Source organism: Erithacus rubecula, assembly GCF_903797595.1.
Source record: "Erithacus rubecula genome assembly, chromosome: 22".
Classification (NCBI taxonomy): domain Eukaryota; kingdom Metazoa; phylum Chordata; class Aves; order Passeriformes; family Muscicapidae; genus Erithacus; species Erithacus rubecula.
In genome coordinates, this window is record NC_136674.1 from 1,677,834 (window position 1) to 1,700,764 (window position 22,931).

At 50.3% G+C, this 22,931-nt stretch overlaps 1 protein-coding gene across 3 annotated transcripts; it reads right to left on the reverse strand.

Annotated features, from left to right (window-relative positions):
• Positions 1–270: 270 nt before the first annotated feature.
• DHRS11 (dehydrogenase/reductase 11) lies at positions 271–22,687 on the reverse strand. 3 transcript variants are annotated; one of them, XR_013776626.1, is made up of 7 exons: positions 22,510–22,687; positions 13,291–13,500; positions 7,452–7,546; positions 6,472–6,601; positions 4,890–5,004; positions 4,294–4,359; positions 271–2,782 (listed from the first exon to the last, which is right to left on the reverse strand). XR_013776626.1 is itself a non-coding variant. In XM_079324686.1 (7 exons), exons 1-7 carry the CDS (start codon positions 22,639–22,641, stop codon positions 2,741–2,743), a joined length of 765 nt encoding a protein of 254 aa, XP_079180812.1. In that variant the 5' UTR covers positions 22,642–22,687; the 3' UTR covers positions 271–2,740. The 3 variants fall into 3 exon arrangements, 2 of the variants coding, with proteins under 2 accessions (XP_079180812.1, XP_079180811.1); XM_079324686.1 differs by having other exon boundaries at positions 4,890–4,982; positions 13,291–13,497; XM_079324685.1 differs by having other exon boundaries at positions 4,890–4,982.
• Positions 22,688–22,931: the final 244 nt, after the last annotated feature.

Consider the following 22,931-nt stretch of genomic DNA (forward strand, 5'->3'; position numbering starts at 1 on the left):
CATCCCAGTCATCCCCAGTAACGGGAACCGGGAATGGGAAACCCCGGTGACCCCCGGGAACGGGAATAGGGAATCCCAGTCACCCCGGGAACGGGGAACAGAGCACCCCAGAGCCCCCGGACAGGCACCCACAGGTTTTGCCCCAGATATCGTCCAGCTGCAGAAATAAATTCTGATTTTCCTCATAAAGCCCCAAACGCAGGGATTCTGTTTGGATTGCTCCCTGTGAACAGCAAGAAGGCTCGAACACAAAACCGACAAAACACAAACCACAGTGTGCCTCTCCTTTTATTCTTTATTTTACAGTTCACAATTAGAAACCTGCTGATAAATTACACAGTTCACTGATCCTCATGTTGAGGGGTCTCACTGCCTCGGAGTCGTGTCCCAGCTCATCCCAGGAGGTGCCACCAAGGCCACAGAATCCACAGGGAGCCCTGGGGCAGCAGGGATGATCCCCTAAAACCACACTTCAAATGGAAAAATATACTGCACATCATCTCGAGGTTACTTCAGAGACTTAACAAATGTTCTTGGGGGGAAAAAAAAACCAACAAACAATTTCCAGGGCAGCCAGGTTGTATTTGCAAGGAGCAACTACCCAGCCAAACCCTTTGTCAAGGTTCTGCATCTTAAGCAATCCTCTGCAAATCCTCCTTTTACAGCACAAGGAGATGTAAAGCTCCTCCTCAGCCACACATTTCAACATCTGCTGAACTTTGCACACACTTGCTGCCACAATTCAATGTTTCACCACATCCCTGCTCAGTTTTTTTTTCTTTTCAGAGGTTCCTAATTTCTTGATTTTTTTTTTTTTTGCCTCTTTAGTAGTTCAACCCTGCTCAGGGCACCTGCTGGGAATCCACACAAAGGCACCACCTTGGCATCCTGGAGCAGGGCAGTGCAGGACTTCCCAAGGGGCAGGGATTTCACTCACAATAAATTAAAAACCCAAATCCAGGTACAGTTGTCAGGAAAGACCAGTGACAGGTGAGGAATGGACAGAACACCTCATGTGTTAATAAAGAGGAAAAAAAGGGGCAAACTGCCTTTTGTTTTTGCCATCATGAAAAGAACATTTTGCCAGTTTTCTCCTTGTATCCTCCTACAGCTGCTCACCTTTGGCACAAGGAATTCCAGGTATCACAAGGTTTAATTCAGAATAATACTTCAATGTCAACACTCAGCACTTACACAGCGCCTGTCGTGGTCAAAGTGCTTTACAAAAGCTTGTGAGTCCTCACAACACCCCTGTGAGGTAGGTGAGTGTTATTATCCCCATTTTCCAGATGGGGAAACTGAGGCAGAGAGGTAAAGTGACTTGCCCAGGGCTGTACAGGGAGCTGGCCTCGTGTTTGGTGGCCCAGCTCTGGTGTCCCTTGCAGAGGGGTGACACAGATGGACTCTCAGGGCTCTCCTGCTGTCAGCCAAACAATCCAGCCCCAATTTCCCAGGCTGGCTGTCCTCTGCTCTGACCAGCTGACCATCCCTGACCTTCTGGAGCTCAGCAGGAGCTGGACAGGCTCTGCAACCTTAAGGCAACGTGTCCAAGAGAGCTGGACACACACACAGAGTCTCCAGCCAACTCCAGCTCTGCTTTGGGGCCAATTCTCTTCTCCCTCAACTCAGAGTAAACCCAGAGCCAAACGCTGGGGCTGCACCAACCTGAGATTTTCAGCCAGACCTTCCACCTGCTGCTTTTTGTAGCCAAAAATCCTCTACAAATCTCTCCTCGTTCCGGACACCTCCGGCATGGCTCCTTCCACTCTCATTCTCTCTCTCTCTCAGAGTTTGTGTCTCTACATAGAAATAAACTTCCACCATTTCCAGCTCCTCAGCACCAGCATTTCAACAGCACCAGAGCAATCCACATTTCCAGAAAAGTGTCAATGCATGCAAATATCACACAGAGAACATCGAGAGTGCTGGGGATGATACCAAGGATAGAGGTGATCACAAGACAGCACACATTTAGTTTTTATTAAAAATACCAAACAACTCACTCTTACTGTAACTATGCCACTTAGATTATCATCCTAACCTGCACAGGGACAGGTGCTTTTCCTCCAACTATTTACCTACCTAGAAAAAAAAAAAAGAGAAATATCAAGCACACACATTTATACTTCCTCAAACTTGGCAGGCATGATTGATGTGAAGGGGAAAGGAGGAGGTTGTACATTGGGGTTAGGGCAGTGGAATACAAAAGAAATAGAAAATATCACATGCATCATCACCATCAGTAATCAACCCAATGAAAATAAAATATTAGATGGATTCATGTATGACATCCACTGAAAATCTCAAACCCTAAGCACACTGAAGCTGGCAAACATCTTGTGCCACTTCACCTAGGTCCACACACAGCATCAGCAACTAAGATCAAACAAACCTTAAAAAGAAAGCAAAAGGAAGAATAAACCAGCCTGGAGACAAACAATCTTCCACAAACCACTTCCCTGCATTATTTTCAAATACATTTTCACTCTTAAGCAGTTTCAGAAAGCAGTGGGGGAGAAAGAGACCCACTACCAGTTTGTGGTTCTTCTTTTTTTTTTCTTTTTCAAACTGGCTCAGCACCAGCACCAGCTCAGAGAGAGGGAGAGAAAAATAATTCTTCAAACATGATCCTTGGTACTTGATTAAAACATTGCCAGCCAGCTGAGGGAACCCTGGGCTGCCAGAGGGTTCCAGGTGGAGTGGACACGGTGCTGCTCATCCTCCTCATCCTCCTCCCCTGCTAGGAGATCTGCTCCGTGGGCCTCATCTGTATATCCCCAATCTGCAAGAGAGCAGCATGGCATGGGTGGAATGGGATCCTGCCCTGGGATCCTGCTCTGGGATCCTGCACTGGGATCCTGCACTGGGATCCTGCACTGGGATCCTGCACTGGGATCCCTTTAAGCCAAGAGAAGCCCCAGGATGCAGTGCCAGGGACACATCCTGCTGCAGGGAGCAGAGTTCACAAGACACTGAGGAGCCTCTCTGATCAAAGTCTGCTCTCACAACAGCAACTCTGCTCCTCCTGCCTCCAGCCCAAAGCTGGCCAAGGATTTCTTGTGTCTCAGGAGGAGAGTCCCCCTGGCAGCACAAGCATCTCACACCAGGGTCCAAAAAGTCATTTGGCAAGTGGCAGAAGCCAAAACTCAGCAAATCTCAGATGGCACCATCCCTCACACCCTTTTCTGGGATCATGGGATCACAGAATATCCCAAGATGAAAGGACCCTGCACAGACACCCCAAATCCCACCCTGAGAGTGATGTCCAAACACTCCTGGAGCTCTGGCAGCTTTGGGAATGTGACCATTCCCTGGGGAGCCTGGGCAGTGCTCAGCACCCTCTGGGGGAAGAATCAGAGCCAGCTCAGCCTTTGCTGGATCCAGAGGGATGTGAAGAGCCCCTGCAGTGCCACCCCAGAGTGATCCCACACCCTGAGCAGCTCCAGAGCCCCTGCAGTGCCACCCCAGAGTGATCCCACACCCTGAGCAGCCTCAGAGCCCCTGCAGTGCCACCCCAGAGTGATCCCACACCCTGAGCAGCCCCAGAGCCCCTGCAGTGCCACCCCAGAGTGATCCCATACCCTGAGCAGCCCCAGAGCCCCTGCAGTGCCACCCCAGAGTGATCCCATACCCTGAGCAGCCTCAGAGCCCCTGCAGTGCCACCCCAGAGTGATCCCACACCCTGAGCAGCCTCAGAGCCCCTGCAGTGCCACCCCAGAGTGATCCCATACCCTGAGCAGCCCCAGAGCCCCTGCAGTGCCACCCCAGAGTGATCCCATACCCTGAGCAGCCCCAGAGCCCCTGCAGTGCCACCCCAGAGTGATCCCATACCCTGAGCAGCCCCAGAGCCCCTGCAGTGCCACCCCAGAGTGATCCCATACCCTGAGCAGCTCCAGAGCCCCTGCAGTGCCACCCCAGAGTGATCCCACACCCTGAGCAGCCTCAGAGCCCCTGCAGTGCCACCCCAGAGTGATCCCATACCCTGAGCAGCCCCAGAGCCCCTGCAGTGCCACCCCAGAGTGATCCCATACCCTGAGCAGCCCCAGAGTCCCTGCAGTGCCACCCCAGAGTGATCCCATACCCTGAGCAGCCCCAGAGTCCCTGCAGTGCCACCCCAGAGTGATCCCACACCCTGAGCAGCCCCAGAGCCCCTGCAGTGCCACCCCAGAGTGATCCCACAAGTGTAAACAAACATGATCCCTGCTAATTCCCAGCCCAGGCTCCCTGAGCTCCCAGCTGATGCAGAGCTGGATCAGCCAGGCCAGGCCCCCCCCAGGCTCAGCCCCAGCCTACCTGTACATGAGGAGGGGCACTGAGGACATAGATGACAGCATTGGCCATGTCTTCAGCCTTGAGACACTGCAAGACAGCAAAGGGGCTCTGGGTCAAAGGCACCACACCAAGGTCCCCTCCTCTCCTGCCCATTCTGAGGTCACAAAGTGCCACTGGGCATGTCCAGGAAAAAAAAAATAATAAAGGATGTGCCTGGTGCTGATAATTCTTGGATTGCTGTAAATAATCTCACAGTAATTCTGCCCAGGTCAGGCAATGCCATCTTTATCAGGAATTCCCACGGGAAATCCTGTGCCACCTTCAGGACAGCACTTCTCCTTGTGCTGGCACCTCTTGTCCCATCTTCTCTGCAATGAAGGAGTCACAGCCTGCAAAGTGGCAAAGCTGACTGACACTTCCTTACAGAACATCAAAATAAAAGGGAAAATACAATAACCCAAATGAAAACCTACTGGTATTTACACACCAGTGGAAAATTTGAGGTTTGAGGGCTGAGATTGGAGAGCACTGGGCACTCTCTGGAACCATTGGCCAGGAGAAAGATTTCAATTATAATCAGAGCCACTTCCCTCTGTCTCCATTCCTCCAAGTCCTACCCGAATGCTCTCATAGGTTGCAGCAGCTCTCTCAGGGTCATTATCATGAAGTTTAAAAGCAAATCCTGTTTCCACCAGTCCTGGAGATATACACTGGAAAAAAGCAGAGCACATCCTAATAGGATTTGTAATTCCCCTTCAGTAAAAGAACTTTTTAAAAAATTGGCTTTTCTGTTATTCTCCTTTCCCACCCATTTTTTAAGGGAACAGCTGAAGTGAGCAGACCTTGCTTTAATGATTTTTGTGACAGGTACTTCCCATCCCAGAGGGAAGAGAAGCAAAGAAAAACATGGAAAAGCTCCGAGTGAGCACAACCAGCCCAGCTGAGTGATCCCCCAACAAACAACTGCCCACTTGTGTTGGGTTGATGTGGCCAGAAATGTGTGTTCTGTCACCATTTGGGGCAGTGATTCCTAATTTCTGTGGCATATATGATCTGCTCATGGGCCATATTTAAAACCAGCTGGGGCAATCATCTTTATCTTCCCACAGCCCATCCTCCCTCCAGGAGATATCTCCTGTTAATGGGTCATTGTTTAAAACTGGGTGTGGCAGTGAATCTTATCCCTGTGGGAAATATCTCCTGTTAATGGGTCATTGTTTAAAACTGGGTGTGGCAGTGATCTTGATCTCCTGGCACATATTCTCTGCTAATGGGCCATCTTTAAACCAGCTGGGCAATCATCTTTATCTTCCCACAGCCCATCCTCTCTCCAGGAGATCTCCTGTTAATGGGTCATTGTTTAAAACTGGGTGTGGCAGTGACTGTTATCCCTGTGGGAGATATCTCCTGTTAATGGGTCATTGTTACAAACTGGGTGTGGCAGTGACCCTGATCTCCTGGCACATATTCTCTGCTAATGGGCCATCTTTAAACCAGCTGGGCAATCATCTTTATCTTTCCACAGCCCATCCTCCCTCCAGGAGATATCTCCTGTTCATGGCCATTGAGTCCCAGTGCATGACTGATAAAATTCCATCATCCCACTGGGAGATGCTCCAGCCACGGCAGGAGCCAAGCCTTTCCTACCCAGATAAAAACTGAGATTTTGGGCACCAAGGCACCTTCTTTCCACTGGATTCCAGAGGAAAGCCAGACCTTTCCACATCATCCCTGGAGCTTTAGAGGAAACTGCCCCTTCTCCAGGAGCACTGCTCCAGCTGAGCCACATCTGCCACTGCAGGAGGATGCAGCCACCATGGAATGGGACTGTGCCACCACCCTGACTGACTGACTGTGCCAGCTTGGATTCTGACTCTGGCAGTGTTTGGGATTGTTCTGTGTAACACTGCATTTCTATTTTAATTTTCCTAGTAAAGAACTGTTATTCCTATTCCCATATCTTTACCTGAGAGCCCCTTAATTTCAAAATGATAATAATTTAGAGAGAGGAGGTTTACACTCTCCATTTCCAAGAGACGCTCCTGCTTTTCTAGGCAAACCAGGACAAAAAAAATCCCATCCCCTGGCAAAGAGAGCCACGTTTCCCACAGCATCTCCTGAGCATTCCCAGCGTGCTGAGCACTGTTTTGGCACTCCCCTGGCTGTGCCCCCCTGGCAGAGCTGTGCCCTGGCACTCACTGTGGCTCGGATGTGGGTCCTGGCTTCGCGCAGCTCCTGCCGCAGCCCCTCGGTCAGCGCCGTCACCGCGTACTTGGTGGCACTGTAGAAATGCACCACGGACTGGGGCACCACGCTGTGCCCGTTCATGCTGGGGGGAGAGCACAGGGGACACTGCTGGCAGCTGGCAGGGACCTGCAGGATGCTCAGAGAGTCACAGCAAACCCCCTGAGAGCTGGCACGGGGAGCAGACAGAGCCTCGTGACATGGCTAAAACTGCTGGCCAGCTCCAGAAATCAACTTCAGCCCTGCCCATCAGCAGTGCCTGGTACCAGCCTGTCCTCCCTGGTTTGGGTGATTCCCTTTCTCTCTGATTTGGATCATTCCTTTTCTCCCTGGTTTTGGTTATTCCTTTCCTCCCTAGTATGGATTATTCAATTTCTCCCTGGTTTGGGTTATTCCTTTTCTGTCTGGTTTAGATCATTCCTTTCCTCCCTGGTTTGGATTACTCTTTTCCTCCCTGGTTTGGATCATCTTTTCCTCCCTGGTTTGGATCATCCTTTCCTCCCTGGTTTGGATTATTCTTTTCCTCCCTGGTTTGGATTATTCTTTTCCTCCCTGGTTTGGATTATTCTTTTCCTCCCTGGTTTGGATCATCCTTTCCTCCCTGGTTTGGATCATCCTTTCCTCCCTGGTTTGGATCATTCCTTTTCTCCCTGGTTTGGATTATTCTTTTCCTCCCTGGTTTGGGTATTCCTTTTCTCCCTGGTTTGGATTATTCCTTGCTTTAAACCAGCAAGGATTTAAGTTTGAAGAATCAACCTAAGAAAACCCCATCAGCACTCACAGCAAGCTCCAAACTCCAGTGCTTAAACCTTTCCTGTAAGGCAGGGAGGAGGAGGGAACCCCCATGGCTGACCCCAGCCAGTGCTTCAATCCTCTCTGTGCTGCAGGAAGAGCAGGAATCCCCTGGGGCTGATCCCACATCCCCCTTTGTTCACCTGTTAATGTTAATTATGTGCCCATCATCAATGTTTCTCTCCTTCATGGACTGATAGGCCTCCCTGGTGCAGATGCTCACAGCCATCACATTGACCTGAGGGGGGAGAAAAGAAGAAGAAATTAAGGCCAGCAGCTCTGCCTGACACTCCTTGATTTGCCCCTTGTGTGCCCAAAATCTGGATATCAGCTCCAGTCCCCTAGGCAATTCCCAGAAAAAGACAAAGAGGGAATTGCTCATCCTCACACCCCACACCTGATCTGGGGCTGCACAGACACCCAGGGAGAGCAGGAATAATGGACTTGGTTGTTCCAGGTGTGAGGGTAAAGCCCCTCCCAAGGCAGCACTGTGGGCAGGAGGCAGAGCCACTGAGCACTACAGGGCTTGGGCAGCTGGCAGGGCACTAACAGCAGGTAATTAGGTCAGCTCATTAACGAGGAAATCCCCAGATCCTGCCTGTCAGAGTGCCAGCAGCTCAGAGCAGGCTCCAGAAGAGCTCCCAGGCACAGGAACCAAAGATCACTCTGTGCCACAGGGATCACCAGGGTGGGCAACTCACCCCAGGGGTGTGGGGCCACCCCTCTGTCACTGCCTGTGACACTTCCCTCAGCCCCAGCTGGCAATTTACCCAGTCCTTGGGATCCACAGCATTCCAGCTCTTGCTCTTTGGACCAGCACTTCCCAGCTTGCCCTGGCTTGGTTAAACCCAGTCCTATCACCTCCATCAGCATTAATGCACAGTCCCTCCAGCATTCCCTGACCATAAAACACAGAGCCAAAGCTGCTGGGAAGGTAAAGATAAGGAAATTCTCCTAGCTGGGATACAAAGTGAGGGATGGAGATGGGAGAGGGCTGGGGATCATCCCTGTAAAATCGTGACAAGAATAACTCTGGCACAAGGGACAGGCAGGAGAGGGACACTGGTTTGGAAAGGGATGGAGCTGGGAAATGCAATTAGTGAGCAGCACAAAGGAGTGGGGTCAGCTCAAGGATCTTGGGTCACTGCTTTTGTCTGATTTTTTTATTCCCTATTCACTGCCAGAGGCCATCCCTGAGGGGTTTGTCTTGGCCAGGGATAACCAGGGAGTTTATCTGATCCTGGGAGCACCCAGGCAACACAAGTGGAGCCAGCACCCCCATGCAAGTGCACTTTGGCCAAGCACAGAGTCACTGCTGGGCACCTCAGCCATCACACCTGGAACTGGGAGATCAATCTTTAACCTGGGAATTCACCTGGGCTGTGCCAGGAAGAAAATGAGCAGAGAAAACAGCAGAGAAGACAGCACTGGAGTGAAGCCCAGAGCAGGCAGGGCATGGGCTGGGTTTGGGATTCCACTGCAGCCTGACCCAGCCCTTTGGGATTTGAATTTGGGCAACTGCTGCTGCAAAACCCCCCATGGCAAACACCATCCCTGCCTCCCTGGCTGCCCCAGCCCACCAGGCAGCTCATTTTTGGGAGCAGTCACTCCCACCTCCCTCCCCAAAGGCCACTGGAGGGTAACACATCCCAAAGCCTGTGACTCACTGAGCAGCCACTCCTGCCTGGGCAAAGGTACAACCTTCTGACAGCTCCTGGCAAAGCAAGATCCCCATCAACAGCCACATGGGAAAGCCCAGAGCCCTGTGATAAAACTCCACAGCACAACAAAACAATTAGCTGAGCTGGGATGGCATTTCCCACCAGCACAGCCTGGGTTTGGGGGTGAAATCCCATTTCAAAACCTTGAACAAGCACTGAGGAACCTAAAAACCTGGAAAATGAGCAAGCCTGTATCACCCTGAGGCTGTTGTTACAAACATCCACATCTGACATTTTTCTGTTCCTATTTTAAGGAGAAAAAGTTCAAAGGTGCCTTGGCAAGGTTGGCCAGCACACCTGGGCCCAGAAACCACAGTGCCACATTTCCCAGCATTTAACAAGCTCCAATTGCTTGTTAATGTTTTCCAAGCCTGGAGAACATAAAAGATCCTGTTCTAGAAGTGCTCAGCATTTCACTTTCCCAGCACCAGCCTTTTCCAAGAGCCCCAGCTCCAGAGCACACAGGGAAACACAGCTCACAGCAAACATATCCTGGCTCAGAAAAACAAGAAGAGCAGAGTGAACAATGCCAAGAATCAACCCCCCTCCCTGTCCCTGGGGTGGGAGGGTTTGTGCTGCAGCCCTCTGTGCCCTGAGCAGGCAGAATGGGGAGCTCAGCTTGAATTCCTGGCTGGAAAGGTGAAGGAGCTGTGCAGCCCCAGAGGCTCAGGGTGCACACAGCCCCTCCTGCACAGCAGGACTTTGCTCCAGCCTCACAGGGCAGGGAGGGAGTGGGGGAAGCTCTGGGACAAGGCAGGATGGGCTCAGGGTGACACCTTCCCTCCTGCACCCACAAATCACAGATCCATATCCCAAACATCCTGGGGAGAAGTAGCTCCCACCCTGGGGAAAAGAAGCTCCCACCCTGGGGAAAAGAAAGAACAGGAGAGGAATAAGTAAATTATAACATGGTTTAGGCTGCTGGATTTACAGCAAGAAGGGATCTGAGAGGGGGATCTGGAAGGACACAGAGCCTCAAAGCTCATAAAAAATGCATGGAAGCAAAAATCCATTTACCAAAAAAGAAAAAAAAAAAAAAAAAGCCTTTAATTTAAGGCCCTAATGCCTCCTAAATCAATGTACCCATGGCTGTTTGGAAACTTTTCCCACCCTGCAGCCCAGAGGGGCCCTGGAACTCTCCAGCAGCATCTCCTGGCATGGAAATCATAAAACAAGGAGACCTGGGCAGGAGCCTCCCTGCTGCCACAGCTGTGACAGTGGAAGGTGCTGGCAGCCCTGCCTGGCAGGAAAAAGGGGCTGGGGGTGCCCTGGAGGGGGGGCTGGCCCTGCAGAGCCCCCCCAGCCCTGCCAGGACCTGCAGGACCTGCAGACAGGGATTTCTCCAGCAGGGATTTATTTCCATGCAGCCACCAAACAGGAGCACAGAGCAAAAGGGAAAACTCCACTGGGCTGTTTCTACCCCTCAGCAGCAGCACAAAAAGCAAAGCCCAGCCTTGCAGGGTGAGGGGCTGGGGTCTGGAGCATCCCAGGGCTTTGTTCAATTAACACAGAAATCAGGAGCCAAGCCAGCAGCTGCTGGGGGGATGCTGAGGGGGAAATATCTGCCAGCACTGAATATCTGAAATATCAGCCAGGGGTGCCTCAGGCTGCTACAGCAGCATTTCTGCCAAGCATGAGAGTTGTACAGCTCATCCCTGGGAATAAAACATTCCCCCAGCCTGGTTCCCTTTGTGGGGTCACCACCCATCCCACCCCACAAACATGGGGACCCCCAAACTTTGAGCCACTGTAAACACCAACACTGGAACTTCTCATCCAGGACAATCCCCACTCCAAAATCTCTCTCCCTAAAAGTGGTGGAAGAAGATGAAGGGAGCACTTCCAGCTGAGCAGCCAGGGAAGGGAATATGGGCTGGGGGAGCTGGGAAATGCCCCAAGCCCCCCCAGGCTGCCAAAAACAAAGGGGGGTGCAGCATCCCTGAGGCAGCCACACATGGCACAGCCCCAGGGACCAGGACAAGGAATTTCCAAGGCCCAGGTGACCCCCAGGGCCCTGCTGAACACCAGCTCAGCCTCAGCCACAGCTCAGCTCATTTTCTCTGGAGCCTCCATGGTAACAGGGGCCAGGAGATGTGGATGTGCAGTGACCCAGGCTGGGCACAGAGCTGGGCTGAGCTTGCTTTGGCTGCAGCCACAGCCAGCACTCAGGCCAAAATCCTAACAAGGACTTAATTAGCCAGGATATGGCAGCTCTTGCCCTGGCAGCAGGAGCCTGAATCTCAATGTGCTTCTGTGTCTTTGCTTTACTCAGCCCTGAGAGGAGCAGCCAGGGGAGTTGGCACATCCCAGCTCCAAAAAGCATCTCAGAAATTGCCTTCCTCCAGCAGGACAAACTCTGAGCTCCCAACAGCATCTCAGACATTGCCTTCCTCCAGCAGGACAAACTGAGCTCCAAACAGCATCTCAGACATTGCCTTCCTCCAGCAGGACAAGCTTAAAGCTCCAAACAGCATCTCAGACATTGCCTTCCCTCAGCAGGACAAGCTTAAAGCTCCAAACAGCATCTCAGACATTGCCTTCCTTCAGCAGGACAAGCTTAAAGCTCCAAACAGCATCTCAGATATTGCCTTCCTTCAGCAGGACAAGCTTAAAGCTCCAAACAGCATCTCACACATTGCCTTCCCTTCAGCAGGACAAACTCTGAGCTCCCAACAGCATCTCAGACATTGCCTTCCTCCAGCAGGACAAACTCTGAGCTCCAAACAGCATCTCAGACATTGCCTTCCCTTCAGCAGGACAAACTCTGAGCTCCAAACAGCATCTCAGACATTGCCTTCCCTTCAGCAGGACAAACTCTGAGCTCCCAACAGCATCTCAGACATTGCCTTCCTCCAGCAGGACAAACTCTGAGCTCCAAACAGCATCTCAGACATTGCCTTCCTCCAGCAGGACAAACTCTGAGCTCCAAACAGCATCTCAGACATTGCCTTCCCTCAGCAGGATAAACTGAGCTCCAAACAGCATCTCAGACATTGCCTTCCTCCAGCAGGACAAACTCTGAGCTCCAAACAGCATCTCAGACATTGCCTTCCTCCAGCAGGATAAACTGAGCTCCAAACAGCATCTCAGACATTGCCTTCCCTCAGCAGGACAAACTGAGCTCCAAACAGCATCTCAGACATTGCCTTCCTTCAGGACAAGCTCCCAGAGGTGCTGCAGGTCACTCACAGCCACCAGCTCCTCTCCTGCTCCTGCAGGAAAACACCTCCCAGCACAAGAGGAGGGGGAATCACTCCATGAAATCACTCCTGAGACATTGCAAGGACACCCAAAGCATGCTGAGGTGCCACAGCTGTGCTCAGAAAAACACCCCCACACAGTGATAAAAGATGGTGAAGTCACAGCAAGATGCAGCACCCCAGCACAGGAGGAGCTGTAAATGGGATGCACAACTCCCAGTTCAGCACATGAAATGCTCTCATTCACATCCAGCCCTAACCAGATTATGGGCAGAAAATTAAGCTATAAAGACAAAAAGCATTACAGCTTTTGATGCCAAAAAGAATCTGCCCATTTCTACAACCCACTGCCACGACTAACAGGATTAGCTGCAAAAAAAAAATAAAAATGGCATTCCATTTCCTGCTTTATTGAAGGAAAAAAAAAAAACCAAAAACAAACCAGGGAGGCTCTTCAGAAAGCCAGTGAGCTAAAAGAAAAATGCTGCTGTGCTTCCATCCTCCAAGGTGAGGAGGGCTCAGCAGGGCAGCATGTCCTTCCCCTCCCCAGGCAGTGAAACTTTGTCAGAGCAGGCTGGGGAGCAGATCCTCAGCTCTGAAATGACATTATGACTACCAACATTACATCACAACCACTAACATTACCATACTCATGTTACTATTTTCCATTCACAAAAAGTTAGCAGGTTACAGTTTAAGCCAGAAGTCGTTTTTTCCATTTTCTCGCAGTGAAAAATTCTGAGACCTTTCTTTCTACTTCCAACATGGGCCTGTGAAAAATCTTTCTGCTTGATAAAAACACCAGCTTGGGGTGGGTTTACCCTTTGCTTTGAGTCATAAATAAATTGAGTAATAATAAATAAATTTTACCCTTTGCCTTCTTAGCTCCCCAGTAAGACAAGCTAGGTGAAAACTCGCTATAATTCCGATTCCTTCTGCAAATTCTCAAAAATCTGTTTTATATATATATATATATGAAACCCTGCTGACAAATCCTTACATTTTCCAACAGAGATGATGTCCAGAAGAGGCAAACAGTGCTGCCTGGGGGGAATACTCACATCTATCATGGTCCTCCAGCCCTCTGTCCTCCCTGAGAGCAGGGGCTCGGGCCGGGCCAGCCCAGCGTTGTTGATGCACACATCCACCCCCTGGTGCAGGGTCCTGATGGCAGAGAACATGGACAGGATCTCCTCCTCGTTGGACAGGTCACACTTGTAGGGGATCAGCGTGCCTGGGTAGCCAGCACTCTGGCACTCAGCTGCCAGCTTCTGGGGAGACAGGGCAGGGGGACAGCTGGCATCAAACTGGCATCAAACTGGTATCAAACTGGCATCAAACTGGCATCAAACTGGCATCAAACTGGCATCAGGAGGGGGGGAAAAATAGCCACCAGGGTGGGGGGAAACAGGCATGGAATAGGCATCAGGAAGGGGGGAAACAGGAATAAAAACAGACATGAGGATGGGGAAAAAACAGGCATGAGGATGGGGGGAAACAGGAATAAAATAGCCATGAGGATGGGGAAAAAACAGGCATGAGGATGGGGGGAAACAGGAATAAAATAGCCATGAGGATGGGGAAAAAACAGGCATCAGGATGGGGGGAAACAGGCATGAGAATGGGGGGAAACAGCCACCAGGATGGGGGAACACAGGCATGAAACAGGCATCAGGAGGGGGGAAAAACGGGAATACAATAGTTATGAGGATGGGGAAAAAACAGGCATGAGAATGGGGGGAAACAGGCATGAGGATGGGGAAAAATAGCCAGAAAATACCTATGAGGATGGGGGAAAACAATCATGAGGATGGGTGAAAACAATCATGAGGATGGGGGAAAACAGGAATAAAATAGCCATGAGGATGGGGAAAAACTGGCATAAAGCAGCCATGAGGATGGGGAAAAACCAGACATGAGAATGGGGAAAAACAGGCATAAAACAGCCATCAGGAGGGGGGAAAACAGGTAGGAGGATGAGGGAAAAACAGGCATCAGGATGGGGAAAAAAGGCATAAAATAGCCATGAAAATGGGGAAAAATAGGCATGAGGATGGGGAAAACAGCCATCAGCCCCCTCTCCCCGTGGAGCAGCTTATCCTTAAAATCACACCTCAGGGCTAACACAGCCCTGCACTGAGGAAGAATCACTGTGATGCTAATTAAGAAAAAGGAGATATTGACATCCAGAAGGAGCCAAGAGCTTCAACATTTGAATTTGAACTTGAGGACACACTTAGTGCTCGTCCATCACAGCGGCAATCCTGCCCAAGGTGGAAAAACACAAATCACTCCCTCCTGCCCTGGCACCAGGCTGAGGATGTGCCTGGCACCCCCTCCTTAGGAATTACCCCAAATATCCCAGTTTTGTCAGGGGGTGACACAAAGCCAAGGAAAGGCTGGGAGCTGCTGCATCCTCCGAGATGCTCTTTACCCCTGACACTAATGAGAAGCAGCATCTCCTCCCTGGTGTGTCACAGCAGTGACAGTGACAGTGACAGTGGCAGCTCCCAGGGCCAGGCAGGAGCCACATGATGTCTGGCTCCAGAGGGGAGATGGACTCTGGCTGCAGATGTCCCCCAGATCACCCACAGTGACATTGCAGAGGGAAAGCTCTGCTCCTGCTTTGGCAGCTTTCCCACTGCATCCCAAGGATGCAATTCCCAGCTTTTTATAAAAGCAGGAATCTCCTGGAAGGGGCAGCTCTGAGCTCAGTCCTGCCCTGCAGAGGGACCAACACCAGCCCCATCCCTACACCCCAAACATGCTCAGCATTCTGAAATTCAGCAGGTTTGAAGCACTCTGGGGCAAGTGGCTCTGTTGGTAAATGATTTCCAGTGTTTCCCAGAGCCCAGCAGGGTTCATGGACCATGATCCAAAACCAGCCTGGTGCAGGGGCTGCTCCCAGCTCAGGGAAGGCTTTGCAGTGACACAGGAATGATTAATTTTGCTCTCACAGCTCCAGGAGAGGAGGGGATGGACGTGCCCAGCTCAGTCAGATCCATCAGAGCCCTGAGCTGGGAACATCTCTGCCCCTGGGACTGAATCCCACCCCTCTGAGCCCCCCTGGGCTGCACTTTGCCATACAGGCAACCTTGATGATGTGATAGGAGTGGGAAATACATTGCTTTTTGCCATTGGAGCACAAGCTTGAAAAAGCAGTTGGAGAGGGGGGAAAAATCTGTAAGAGCAGCATTTAGAAAATTCACAGAATGAAGGGTCTAAACTGCTCCAGGGATGGAGCTTTGCTCCTGCAAAGATACAGGAGGGAAAAAGGGGCAAAAGGACCAAGGACTGGAGCAGGAGTGTGAACCAGGCAATGCCAAAGATGTTAAAGATGAGCAAAACGAGCACAAGGGGTGGGAGGAATGTCCCAGAGCAGGACTGTGCCAGGGAAGAGGGACAGGGAAGGACAGAGAAGGTCACAGGGGCTGTTTCACAGCTCCATGTCCAACCTCCCCCTGCTCAGGGGACACAGGGTGAGGGAGCAGAGCAAACAAGGGCAGGGATTTGCTCTGGGATGCAGCTGTATCAGACAGAATGGAGAGAAAAGCTGCTCTGACACAACTGACCAGAGAAATCCAATCTCTCCCCAAACCTTTCTTTCCCTGTTTGGTGTCTTGCTGCTCCAGACTCAGCACAGAACCTTTCATCTTCAGGCTGCACTTGTGCTAACAAATTCTCTTTGAAAACCAAGTGCTGACACCCAGGCAGGGCTGAATGAACTTCAACTATCTACAGATAAAGAGTCATCACAGACTCTTCAAAGAAACATCAACTGCAGGCAAGTTTGCAAGAGACTTTTGAACAGCTCTGAGCTGCAGAGCTCGCAGAGTTTTTCTTGCAGAGCATCCATTGAGTCACTCAAGCCATGCTCATTCCACTCTGAGCACACCCACATGCACAAGGAGGGAGGAAACAAAGAGGGAAAAGCTGGTTTTCCAGATTTCATAAACAATTTCACAGTGACCAACAGCAATAGAGATGAGGCCAGTGTGAGTCCAGCAGCTGGAGAGGGAAATCTGAAATAAGAATTGTTTGGGTTGGAAGAAACCTTAAAGATCATTCAGTTCCCCATGGGCAGGGACACCTTCCACTAGCCCAGGCTGCCCCAAGCCCTGTCCAGCCTGGCCTGGGACACTGCCAGCATCTCCTTGGAAATGGTGATGCCCAGTCTGAAAGGATGCCTCAGTTTATGGGATGTGCAAAAACCACCAGTTCTCCCCAGAAAGGGTTAATGCTCTTTGTGGGGCACAGGGCCCTGCATTCACACTCAGTCCTGGTAAAATGGTTTTACAGAAATAACTGATATAAGAATGTTAAGGGACTCTAAAGAGGAGGGGAAGAAAAAGGGAAGAGTCAAGAAGGGCTTTGTTTGGCAAACCATCCCATCAACTTCAGATACATTTAGTTCAGAGGGATTAAAACCAAAAGAAACCATTAGGTAATTTTTAATTTAACCTGCCATTCATCACAGGTACTTGTGTCCTAGTGACTGAGCTCATGCTTGAACACAGAACTGCACCAAGAAAACAACTGGAAAAGCACCAAAGTCACCCCAATTCCTTTTGCTCTCTAAAGGAAATGAAAGAGAAAAATTCTAACAAACAGCATCACAGCTGTGGAGGAAAACTGGGAGCTTCAAACCTTTTCATTCCACTGACTGACAGGTCTGAAGCTGCTTTTAATTAAGATTTAATAAGAGTACAGCAGCACAATAGAGATGTACAGTGAATAAAGCACTGGGGTGAGGTTTATTTCTGTATTTCCACAGTGCTCTGTGACCATGAGTGAGATCAGAGCTGTGTCCCCAGTGTCAGAGGGAGAGAATCACAGAGCTGTGGGAACCCTTTATAGGGCCCAAGGACAAATATCACCCCACATTTCTCCTGCTAAGCTGGGTCTGCCTGAGCCACCACATCCCCCAGAGCTGGGAGCTGTGCCCCATGCACATGCTGCTCTTTTCCAAGCCTTCTCTGCTCCCTGCACTTCCCCAGCACTCCAACATCTCAGGATATGCTTTTCTTAGCTCACTGAATTTCTAATTTCATTGTCACCCATGAGCCAGACTGCCCTGGAGCTCCTGCTCCCTCCAGGCACTCACACAGTCCCTCCTCATGTCAAGGCACTTTTAGTTTTTCACTCCTTGCTCCAGGCTGCCATGGGGGAGGAGGAGACTCTGCTGTCACTGTGACAGCTCATTAGAGCAATATTCTGATTTTCCCTGAGCTGTGCCTGTCCTAAGCCCAGCCCCACTGAGCTCAGCCTGCCCAGGGCAGGTTCCCCTGCACACAGACACCCAGGGCTGGGGCAGAGCTGAGCCCAGCTCCTGGTACCTGCCTCTGTGCCATCTCCACCTGGAAAAAACATTATTTTAATTTACTCCACACCAGGAGGGGCCCGGGCTGCCCCCAGCAGCCCCAAAATTCAACTGGCAGGTGCTGAATTCTATCCCAGCCCAGGTTTCTCAGCTGTGGACAAGAGGTTGAGGCTGCAGGGGAAGGCAGGAGCAGCCCTGGCAGGGCACACACAGCTGGGACTGACCCCAACATCTGTAGGGAAAGACCCCAACATCTGCAGGGACTGGCACCAACATCTGTAGGGAAAGACCCCAACATCTGCAGGGACTGACCCCAACATCTGCAGGGACTGGCACCAACATCTGCAGAGACTGAACCCAACATCTGCAGCCACACCTGAGCCTAATCCCAGCTAAACTGGGCAGAGCTGAGGACAGAAATGGGACATTTCACAGAGCTCAGACCCACCTGGGGCTGCCCCAGGAATTACTGAGAGCCAGGAAATCCCCACTGGCACTGCCCAGAGAGGGAAAAATTCAACTTGAGCACACCCACTGCTTTCTGCAGAGCTTAAACAACCCCCAGGGAAAACACCATGGTGTTTTCTTGGCAGCTCTGTTCACACCTCCCTGCCCTGGGCACTCTCCTTAAAGCCAAAACCAGCCAGAAAATCCCCTCTGTGTCCTGCACAGCCCTCCCACCCTGCCAGGACAGCTGCTGGGTTTTCAGAGGGAAACTGAGGCACAGGACAGGCACCTGAGCAGCACACACAGCTCCAGAATCCCAGGAAAGGCTCAGTTATTATTTATTTTTAGGGCTCTGAGCATTGCTGCTCTATTGCAAAGCCCCAGGGAACAGAAGAGCAGCAGAGAAAGGGGGGGGGGGGTTGTTGCAAAGTGACATTTTAAAAGCTTTTTGGGGGAGAAAGAGGAGAAATCCAAGCTGGTTTAAACCCCCTGAGCTTCAAGGCTGAGGAAAACCACGAGGACAGAGAAATCTTTGTTCCCCCCTCTGCAGCCAGCAATTCTGGGATCTCTGCTGTTTATCAGGAGAGGATCTGCTCAGGGACAAGTGGCAATCAAAGCACTCCAGAGGCCTTGAGCCCCCATCCCCAAACACAAAACATTCCCTTCCAGGGGCCAAGGACACCCTGAGGGTCATTCCCCACACAGGGACCAGCCCTGGGACTGGGGACACCTGTGGGAAGAGCCCAGGGAACACAGAGGGACAGAGAAAAAAAAAAATGCAGGTGACCTCTAAACCTGACCTGCCTGTAATTAAACACCAATTAGCTGTTAATCACCCTTCCTTGGGTGACCAGAGAGCCCAAAAATGGATGCTCAGATGCCAGGAGGAAGGGTCAGCTCCTTCCTCCTCCTCCCACCCCCTCCTCAGAGGCTGAGCCTGCAATCACCTGCTCAGCTTATCAAAGGCTGTTTCCTGAGCCAGATCTAACCTTGACAGAGCAGGTTATAAACGTTACCTTTGATCAATACCTGTCACAAATGCATTGGAATTAATTGGTTAAACCTTGTATCTTAAGCCACCTTTATTGCTTCCTGCACGGCTCTGCCAACAAAACACAGGGGGGGAAAAAAAATGGATATTTTTTTGAACATGGCATCTCTGGTCACACCAGAGCAAGGGATGAAGGAATTTCTGGAAGATTCCCAGTGAGCTGGAGCAGGTTGAGGGTCCCACCTGGAGCATCTCCCACCAGAGACAGACCCAAAAAAACCTCTGACACCAGGGGTGAGGGAGAGCACCTGCCAGCACTCCATGCATATAAAACAAATCCATTTTAATTATAAAAACAGCACAGCAGCAGCATCACTGCAAACCCCTTGGAAACAGCTCTCCTGCACTCCTGTGCTGCAAAAGCTGCAGGATCCAGAAAAACCCTCCCCACCCTAGGGAAGAACCCTAAAAAACAAAACTCTGATCCCTCACTGAATAAAAGAGCAGAGAGGCATCTGGCAGCTGGAGGGGAGGAACATTTTGTCCCATGCATGGGCAAATTCTCCCTTTTTTTGTGCTGCTGCAGGAAGTCAGACACCAAACACAAATTCCTGGAAAACACGAGGAGCAGGGAAGTCAAAGAGCACCAGAGTGCAAATCTCAGCACCCTGCAGCAGCAAAGGGGTCCCTGTGAGGCTGATCATCCCCTAAAGAGCATTAAAAAAAAAAAAAAAAAATAATCTTGGTCTTCCAAGCTGCTAAAAACTCTTGGCTGCTGGATGAAAGCTGCTGATTTGGAACGTGTGGCAGTGTCTGGAGAGCAGCAAACACTCACTGAGCTCGTGCCAACAAGTCCTTGACAGCTGCTGGTACCTCCAGGCTCTGCATTTAAAACAAGCCTTCAACCTGAATCACCTCCTGGCATGCCAAAGGAAAACACAGCCACTTTAATTATATTTTATTCCTCGATGTCTGACTGTTAAAGTTGCTGTTTGATGACCCACATGAGGAGTCTCCAGTAGCAGAAGCAGCAGGAGGGAGGAATTTGGGGCTGCTTGGAGCAGAGGGGGAAACTTGGCCAGTGGAGCCACTGGAAGGAAAAAAAAAAAAAATCCTTCTGCAGTTTGCTTTTTTTTTTTTTTTTTGGTGAGCTATTAACATTTTAATTTCAAAAGCCAAATAGAGACCACTGCAGTTGTGACACGGGTTTAATGCCAAACATGCAACTTTGCAAATCCTTCGTTATCTTGCCTCAAGCCCTTATCTGATTTTTGAAGAGATTAAGAAATCTTGACATGGCATTTATTGCCTGAGCCAAATCCCCACTAGACAACCTGCTCCTTCAGTTAGCTGGAGGTTACAAAACCACCTCACACAGGGCTCCAGCCATTTGACCTTAAAACTTCCATGAACTTTAATGAAATATGAGGTTTTTGTGAGCTCTGTATTCCAGGTTTTACACCCTAATGCTTCTCCTTTTTCCATTTCAAGCTGCCTTGGATCACCCTGGGGTAGTGGAAGGTGGCCCTGCCCATGGGGTTTGGAATAGGATGGTTTATAGGGTCCCTTCCTTAGGTTTGTTTGGACCTTAGAACCAAATAAGGTTTATTTGGTGCCTTCCAACCCAAACCAGCCTGGGATTCTGTAATTCTGTTAACTACAGCTCTGGCATCACCAAACCCCCAACTCCTCCACATTCCTCCTTTCTCCAGAGCATCCCTCAAATCCCCACCTCAACAGTTCCAAGTCTGGATACTTCCTATTTTTATTTTATTTTTTTTTTAAAGGAAAAGCCTGGAGGAAAGCTGTGCCCTGAATCATTTCAGGTTTGGGTACAAAGCTCCCAGAACAGCCAGGAGGTGACAGAGCTGGGTCCCCCCCACCTTCCCTTCCCTCCTGCTGGGATTTTCTTCCTCGTTAAGGAAACATGCTGGACAATAAATAAACCCAGAATAGCACTGGAGCAAAACACAATCCAGACACCCAGCAAAAACAAGTGACAGCTCTGCAGAGTGGCAGGGAGGGAAAAGGACAAACATCAGCTGCTGTGGGAACACGTGTCTGAGCCAGCCCAGATCTGCACCCTGAGCAAACCAACCCATCAGAAATACAGGAGTGACTGCTCTCCCTGCATTCCAGTTAAAATTCCAATTAAAACACCAAACCTTACAGCACTGCTCGCTTTAAATCCACGTTTGGTTCAGAAAGGAAACTCACGTGAACACCGAAGCAAAACACAAGTCACACTGATTTCTTTCCCAAGCGAAAAGATTCCAAAACAAAATCCAAGATAAGGGCGCTGCTGGAAACAGCAATATTGGAAATAACTTTTCTGGAGGGGAATGGGAAGCAACAACATCCTCTGCAGCATCCTCTGCCAGGCACCCCGAGGCTGCAGCTCATCCAACACGGGCAGGAAATGTGGGAAAGCCTTTGCAGAGCTGCAAGGTGCAGCTTCAAAAATCCCAAATTAGCAGCAAGCCCCAGAGCACAGGTCACTAAATCACCCTGGGGCTCTCTGCAAGCAGCACCTCGGTGATAGGCAGGGAAAAAAGGGGGAAAAAGGGGGAAAGTTTGGCTTTTCTTTCCCCAACCCCACTTAGCAATGCCAAGCCTCGGTTTCCATGAATTTGGGACCATTTGTTCTCAGTTATCACCCTTATCACCCCACCTAGGCAAACACAGCCCTGGATATTGCAGCGTTCAGCACAGAACACCCAGCACGGAAATATTTAAGGGGACTAAAACTTATTTCCTCCCCCAGAGGAAACTTCCTAAAAATGTCAAACGAGTTTTAGCCCGTTCCAAAACTGCGAGGCACAACCACTGCAAAGAAAGGAGCCCGAGAAAAGATTTTTTTTAAGCATCTTTGTGCTCCAGCCAGCGCTGTGAGGTTTGAGAGATGCTCCCGGCAGGACCAAGGGACCGGAGGGGCCCCGCAGCCCCATCCCGCTGCCGGGAGATGCTATTTTTAACCTCGATAAGGAGCGGCTCAAAAATAAAATTAAAAACAGCAATTAAAAAAATTAAAGTAAGCATAATAAATAATAATAAATAATAATTTTTAAACAATTAAAATAATTTTTAAAATAATAAAAATAATTACGAAATAATTTAAAAATAATAAAAAATAATTTTAAAATAATAAAAATCATTTTAAAATAATAAAAATCATTTTAAAATAATAAAATATAATTTAAGAATAATAAAAATAATTTTAAAATAATTGAAATAATTTTAAAAATAATAGCAATAATTACAAGATAATTTAAGAATAATAAAAATAATTTTAACATAATAAAAATAATTCTAAAATAATAAAAATAATTTAAAAAATAATAAAAATAATTCTAAAAAATAATAAAAATAATTTTAAAATAATAAAGAATAATTTAAAAATAAACTGAGCCTGCTCGCTCGGGCACCTTCCACCCACCCGGTGGCCAGCAGTGGCCGGGGCTGTGGCATCCCCCCCGAACCGGGCCCGCGGGGAGGGAGCGGCCCCGGTTCCGCCGCCGGTACCTCGATCTTATCGACGCTGCGGGCACATCCCACCACCTTCATGCCGTGCTGCACCAGCGCCCTGGCCACGGCCGCGCCGATGCCCACGGAGGCGCCGGTGACCAGCGCGACCCGGCCGGACCAGCGCTCCATGGCCCCGGCCCGGCCGCCGGCAGCGCCGCGCACAAAGCGCCGCCCGCCGGGGGACGGCCCCGGGAGCCGCCCACGGACACCGGGAACCGCCCATGGACACCGGGAACCGCCCCGGGAACCGCCCATGGACACCGGGAGCCGCCCCGGGAACCGCCCATGGACACCGGGAACCGCCCATGAACACCGGGAACCGCCCCGGGAACCGCCCATGGACACCGGGAACCGCCCATGAACACCGGGAACCGCCCCGGGAACCGCCCATGGACACCGGGAACCGCCCCGGGAACCGC